The 7500-nt window shown below is 40.1% G+C and overlaps 1 protein-coding gene across 1 annotated transcript; it reads right to left on the bottom strand.

The window, feature by feature from the left end:
* Positions 1–5777: 5777 nt before the first annotated feature.
* On the bottom strand, positions 5778–6755 carry LOC137988358 (adrenocorticotropic hormone receptor-like). The gene has a single exon (XM_068834390.1). It carries the CDS (start codon positions 6753–6755, stop codon positions 5778–5780), a length of 978 nt encoding a protein of 325 aa, XP_068690491.1.
* Positions 6756–7500: the final 745 nt, after the last annotated feature.

Raw genomic sequence — 7500 nt, 5'->3', positions numbered from 1 at the left:
TTAACGGGATCCCTGTATATATATATACATACATACATACATACATATAATTATATATATATAATTATACTCCAAGAGCTAGGTTATTTGAACATTTACTGCAACTCTGAGTTTCATGCTTCTTGCGAAGCAATCATCAGGCAAGAAGCATAAAACTCAGAGTTGCAGTAACTGTTCAAATAACCTAGCTCTTGGAGTATAATTATTCATAGCTCTAGCTCTGCTATTGAGCACTTTATAGTAGATGAGGATTTCTTTTCACTTTTCCACTTTTTCGGTTATATATATATATATATATATATATATATATATATATGTATAAAGGGCTGTGAGAATTAAATTGCCGTACAGGCCTGTTTCGTAAGGCTTGAAGCCTCACTCTTCACGAGTTTTATTCACGCTTTAGCGACCATACGTGCTTGCTGAGTTAAGTTGAATTTCTATAGCTCTTATCTTTCGAACATAGAAGCTATAGAAATTCAACTGAACTCAGCAAGCACGTATGGTCACTAAAAGATAACAACATAGAGCATAAAATTACATGGCAAATTGTTTGCCGCGCTAAACCGTACAGCAGTTCAACTAAACGTTGTAATTTATGCTTGAGCGAGAAATTTGTCATTATCTGTGAACCGGAGCGATGTACATTGAACAAAAGAAACGAGTTAGTATCATCATGCAGGCACCGAGCTAAGGCGCTACAACAGAACAATTAGCTTAGCACCCTAACACCAACATGTATGTAAATTTACGTAGTGTTTGAGATATAAAAATGAGTGCGTGTGAATAAAACTCCTGAAGAGTGAGGCTTCAAGCCTTACGAAACAGGCCTGTAGGGCAATTACCACCGTGTAGCTATGTTTTAATTCTCACAGCCCTCTCTCTCTAAAAAAAAAACATTTAAAACCTTCGCAAAAACCGTGGACGATAAGTCTTGCACAGCGTTGGATCAGACAAAATCGTGATCAGTCAAAATTGATTAAAAAATATTTATGAAAGTCAAGGAGACCCCTGCACGACTGATATTCGCGTTGTTTTATCAGTCGCGTACTAGTCTACTTGACTTTCATAAATATTTTTCAAGAATTAGTTAAAATAACATGGCGACAAAAACGCCGGGGAAAAATTCCAGGACGGCAAAAGAATGGCACATTTATTTCCGAATCATCATGAAACGTTAAAGAGAAGTGAGCGGGAGGATGGAAAAGCTCAGCTGGAAAAGGTAGTTGATGGAGTAGCGGCTGAAAGTTTGGAAAACTCGAGGACGAACCGTTGCGTAAATTTAATGGGGCTGTTTTTTTTTTTTTTATGTTTTTAATACCCTACGAAATGACGTTCAAAATGAATGCATGTTTTTGAAGTTCATTTCCTTTACTTCCGTGAACAGAGAGCAGTATTTCCGTCCTCGTCCGCTTGAAAGTGCGGACCTGCGTGGAAACAACCAGCGATTAGACTTTTCAAAAACCACACTACAGAAGATGAACACGACGGCAATGAAGAGATATTATACAAAACATTAACCAAATGAAGATGACGCCAGATCAAAACTTCATTGCTATGCTTGAGAAAGTTTTTTTTTCGGTAAAAACCTTTCATCCTCTCGTTGGTTCCAGTCCTTCCCCGACAGGTCAGGCAAAAGCGCGACAAACGAAATTTTCCAAGAACTTTACAAAATTACATCGATTTTACTCGTTTAGATCATTTGTGACCCCTATTTTTTTAATCATTAATCACTTACTTTACTTACTATCTACAAAATATGATGAAATGAAAAAATTCCCACCGTAAGAAGTTATCTTTTTTTAACATTTTCTTTTCTCGTGCCATCGAATTCCGGTAGTGGTTGCAACGGGTAGAGCTTACGAAAACGCTCGTCGAGGATGAACTCTACTGTTTACGACAACCCTAGCGAAATGCAATTATCTAAAAATCCCACTCCTAAAAACCATTGCACGGAAACCTTCCCTCTACCACTTTATTTTTTATGATTTTCGATGGATGAGCAGATGACGCTACATCTCGCTATTATGACCGATTTCTCTAAATTAAGGCAGTTTTCCACTGCCGTTTTCTCCGAAACAAAGTCGGTGACCCCCATTTTTTTTTTTTTTTTTTTCGGAATAAGTACCTTATGACCTAACTTTAGTCGAGAAATGAAGAAAATCTCACCGTAGGAAAATTTTGGCGCGAACGTCCTTAATACAAATAATGGATGTTGGTAATCAGTTATAAGGTTGTCGCAGTCAGCTGGTAAGTCTTTTTTAATGTTGGCAGAGTTATAGCCTGCGTAGCATGCGTCGAAAGGGGTAGGGGTAGGGGATAGGGGATAGGGAGGAAGGTAAAAAGGGGAGGGGGATTGGAGAGAGAGAGAGGGGACGCCGCTCCCTTCCCCTTTCCCTTTCTCCCTCCCTCCCCCCTCCTCTTTTTGCGCCTGCCACGCAGGCTAGCAGAGTTAACAAGTGTGTTTGATTCTACCTACGAGGTTTCTTTCAGTAAGAGCTATACTGGAAATGTTCATGATAATAGTGCAATTGAGGGATACCTTTACTGTATGTCTTTGTTTAGAGCTTTCGAATCGCTTATTGCATTTTGCGGTAGCTGAAGAAGAAAGTTTTATAGTTAACACTTGAAAAGACACCTGATAGGTAGAAAGTCCAGAGCATATGGAACACTGTCTTATATAGTTTATGGAAAAATCACTCAACTTAAAGCAACGCCCATTCGTTTCGCCCAAAACCTTTCTCGAGTCGTTGTTTTCAAGGTCATTATTTACATCCCTGGGTAACAGATTTGTGTACGTTTTCAGCTATATCTTTTTTCCCTTCCGATAATTTTTTGGAATGTTTTTTTAGTTTAAAGGGGATAATTTGTACACCAAAATGATGCAATAAAAAAAAAGGTCACCGTGCTCGTTTAAGAGTAAAACACCGTCGTACCTGACTTTCTCGATTATCGTAGATCGAAAAAAGAAAATTCGCCGTGTTCTCGGAATGGGCGCGCTTATTCGCAAAGAGATAAATTATGTGTCTTTCACAACTTCTCTCACGTGTTTTGAGATCTGATTCCTCGTGTATGATCGACTTTCGCCATATTTACAATGTTGACCAATTTATTGACACACCATATGCCCAGTACAGGATGCGCAGTGCAATACTAAAGAATCACCTCAAAATACGCAATAATTATAAATCTCTTTTTCCTAACCCTACCCTAAAATGATGCTTACAAGTATCATTCTTGTTAACAAATGGTAAACGGCTCAGCGTGCACTGTTGAGTTATGGTGCACGCGGGAGGTTGCTAAGTACGAGAGAAGCGATAGCCGAGACCGACTCCAGCTTCTTGAGTCGTCAAGAAGCTAGAGTCGCTCTCGGCTATCGCCTCGAGCGACTCTTATCTTTTTACCTGATGTGATTTTTCCCTGGTTCCATCCAAAAGAACGAATAATTTATACACCTGATGGCATTTTTTCCTGGAACCAGGTTCCGATCAACGAATGATTATACTCCTGCAGTACACCGTGTATCAGAAGCAGCACAATGTCACTTGGGCGTCCATGTTTTTCTGGGCCATTGCCCCTTCTTTGGCTTCCTACTCCCCATTTCGTAGTAGTCTTTTATTGCATCAGGCATTTTCTTTGTCATACTGGTGCACAGATCGACTCCTTCTCATATCTCGATCGGGCCCAGGCCATGTGTGCAGTTTCGGTCGTATTTGAATTCTTTTGTCGTAAGCACGGCTGACGTTTGCTGGCGACTTTGCAAATGTTTGGAGAGAAGAGAAATTTTTGCCAGCTTTTTCTTCCATGTAAGTAAACAGACATTTTTTTTTTTTCTTTATTTTTAACTATAATTTTGCTTCAGTAATCATATTATACATCTGGTAAGTGTGGTTTTGGTAAGTGTTATTTCCATTTTTCCTTGATTGGCTTGGCAGATTTAGTCGTGTCAGTCTGCCTATGGTTTTGGTGCTGTTTTTTTCTCCTGGGTTTCCGCTTGCTCTTTTCTTTTTCCTTTCTTGACTCGGCACAAGGGGATCGGGTAGAGCTCGGTTGCGCTCTTCCCCTTGACTCGGCCAACGGGATTGGGTAGAGGTCCAGCGCTGGACTAGAAACCCCCTTGCTCGGTTGCACTCTACCCCTGAAGATTCGCAGCCATTTCCGAGCCAAATGGTGTCCCAGTCAGCTTTTCTTTACCTTCGGGTTGTTTCAATTTCCCTCATTTAATGCACCTGTGTTTCATTTTGCATGAAATTTCTCTGGGTTTTGGAGCTACTTTTTCCCGTGTTTTTTTAAGAACGAATGTTTCATGTAGGGATTTTTTCTTATTTATTATTCTAATTTTTTAAGATCGAATAATTTTCATGATCAAATATTTGTTTATCCCTCTTGCATTGCCTGATTTAGTTTATTGTACATGTACTATCTGGCTGTTTCTGAAATTAAAGTTTTAGTTTCACACAGAGTTTGTTTTGTTTTAGTGCTAAATCCACTGTGAGGTTAAGAGTTTGCTTTGTGAATTTCTCTCGCTCATTTTAACAGACTAATTTTTGGCTATGATTTTCCCCCAATTCACCATCCACACACACAATATTCCCCCCACCTACCCGCCTTACTAGAGATTATTATTTCAGTTAGTGGAGAGGAATCCCTTCCTGTAGGGGGATTCTTGCTGCAACACCATAATCATGCTACAAAGGTTGCTAGTGTATTGCTGTTTTTGTTTTGTTTTTTTTCTTTTTACAATTACCCGCTTTACTAGAGATTATTATTTCAGTTAGTGGAGAGAAACCCCTTTTTGTAGGGGGATTCTTGCTGAAGTACCATAACCATATTAAACCCACTTGAGCGTTGCTATTGAGGAACTCTCTTCAGCATGTCAAATCGCTTGGGATAGTCATTGATGAACATCTAAGGTGGCAAAGAATCTAAGAGGTCGCTCTCGGGATAGGCGAAATAAAAAGGATGAGACCGTTAGTCTCTACCATCTCTTCATTACATACACAATGCATAAATTCAACCTCACTTTGATTATTGCAATCTTGTCTGGGGTAATTGTGGTAAAACGTTATTTGACAAATTACCGAAGCTTTAGAATCATGCCGCTCGAGTTTTAACTCTTACTAGCTGTGAGGCTGAAGCCAACTGTTAAATAGTGAGTCAAATAATTTATCTAGTAAACATTTGTTCCATACATCACTCCTTTCACGGGAAGACATGTACCCAACAAATTGACCTCCTCCTAAATGAGTGGCTTCATAGCCCAGTTGGTAGGGAATTGCACCGGCATCGTGGAGGTCATGGGTTCGAGTCCCATTGGAGCCACGTGAATTTTTCAGGTGTCTCTATGAGACAGTTGTATAAAGTCAAAAAACAAACAAAACAAAAACAGCAGTAGACTAGCAACCTTTGTGGCGAGGTACTCAACTTTTCCTGCAGCCAATTGGTATAATTTTGGTTTTAGCACTATTCGAAGTTAGTTTAATTTAATATGTAAATGAGGCCTGCTTCAAACGCCAGCTTCTACCGTGTCAAACTTAAATGAGTTTGACCTGGGAGTGGTACAACAATAACATGGGAGTGGTTTCAAACATCAAATTAAATTTGTTCGCGCCAAATTCAAAATAAATAAAACAATAAAACACACCTTCCATCCAGCGGTCAGCTACAGCATGCGCAGAAGAATCAGTAGCCTATTTTATGTAAATTTAATCATTACACAAGCAGCTGACCTTTCGATGGACAAGAGATGTAGTTTGAGGCCAAAGTAAGACTAGACACTACATGCCATTAAGAGGAAATTCCTGAACATGGCGGGCGGACAATGGTCTACACATCAAAACTGAAAACAGAGCTCTTTTGAACTCTGGCATTCTAAAGGCATAAAATATGGGATTGACGAGTGAGTTTCCGTAAAGTAAACAGACAGCAACCAAAGTTAAACGTGTAATTGTTCGATGGAAAACTTCCTCGTAGAGAACCGAATCCTGACTGCCGGCAACAAACCACAAAACGATATGTGGTAAGGACAGCATCGAAGACACACTCGCTACAATGAACAATGTCTTTGTCAGTTTTCTTTCTTTAATGATTCCACCATGGCGCCGAGGAAGTGTTCCGCATTTCATTTTAATAGCGATGGACGCGTAGGAAACAAGGATAATGAGAAGACAGCAAGGTAAAACTAAAGATCTGTGAATGTCATAAGGCAAGTAGACACCGTACCAGATTAATAGGAAATCCACAGCCACCCATATCCCCGCTGTAAACCAAACGGCGAAAACAGCTGCTCCAAAGGTCCTCTTTTTCATGAGGCGATGCTTAAATGGACGAAACGTTGCGTGTAAACGCTCCAACGAAATAACAGCAAGATTTACAACGGAGGAGTGCAAAAAGAACATTGCCAAACTCTCAAATATACTAGTGGTCAATTTGTCGGCAGCAAACCAAAACTTCCATAAGAAGATGTCCCCCTCCAGACAAAGGAAACTCAGATTATAGACCAGAATGGGCGGCGAGAATAATCCAGCAAAGAGATCAGCACCTGTCAAGTTGATTACCAGGTACATGTGACGCTTGCAAAGACTGCGATCTCTTAAGAAAACAATGATTGATAGGGCATTCAATGTCACTATAGTAGCCGACACTGTGTATAGTACCAGCTGCCAGGTGATGCACTCTGATCGAGATACACTCAGCTCAAATAACGTGACGTTTTGCTCATCAAAGAATGTCGAATTACCCGACTCAGCAGCCATGGATACCTGAAAAGAGAAATCGCTAGTAAGATATCATAGTCAGATGTAATCTCGTACCCAGATCTCCCACGGTCATACGGAAGGGAGATCTGGTAAAGTTCGATTTCGAGCATGCTCATTGCCAGCGAGGCCCGAAATACGGGCTTTTCTATCACTGCGCATGTTCGTACTCTCTGTTGTGATTTTGGGTGATTTTACGGAATAAACATGGATTTCGAGAGTATTCTTGAAGAGATTCTTTTGGGTAGAGGACAAGGAAACCTTAAACTCAAGCCGAAACAGAAAGAAGCGCTACAGGCGATTGTTTTTGAATGGTCGAGATTGTTTAATTGTCGGAGCAACTGCAGAATCAATGAAACAAGCGCTTAGGCTTAATCAATAAACGAGTGCTATTTTCTTCACACGATCTCGTGCAAAGTGTCGTTAGCCAAACCGTAAATTGCAAGCTAAAATGTTAAAGAGGGTTTAGGCCTAATCACTGAAACGAGCGCTATTTTCTTGACACGATCTCGTGAAAAATGTAGTTAATCTAACCGTAAAATTCACAGTTGATCACTACTTAATTCGCGAGTCACGCTTTAAGAGCGAGAAATACTGTTTTAAATAAATTACATACTTCAACTTGAATTTATTAGTTTCTTCGTGTGACGGTTCGCGATCCCCTGGGTCTCTCGAGATAGCGAGGAGAAAATAAGAGAAAACTAAGGGTAAAACAACGTATTTCACACCCCTTCCCACAAACCCG

This window comes from Montipora foliosa, unplaced genomic scaffold, assembly GCF_036669935.1.
Source record: "Montipora foliosa isolate CH-2021 unplaced genomic scaffold, ASM3666993v2 scaffold_414, whole genome shotgun sequence".
Taxonomy (NCBI): Eukaryota; Metazoa; Cnidaria; class Anthozoa; order Scleractinia; family Acroporidae; genus Montipora; species Montipora foliosa.
The sequence above is the reverse complement of the archived record's forward strand: the minus strand, read 5'-3'. Positions and strand labels throughout refer to the sequence as shown.

Bases quoted from the DNA above. Each gene is read 5' to 3' on its own strand.
- LOC137988358 (XM_068834390.1), bottom strand. From the start codon at position 6,755: ATGGCTGCTGAGTCGGGTAATTCGACATTCTTTGATGAGCAAAACGTC.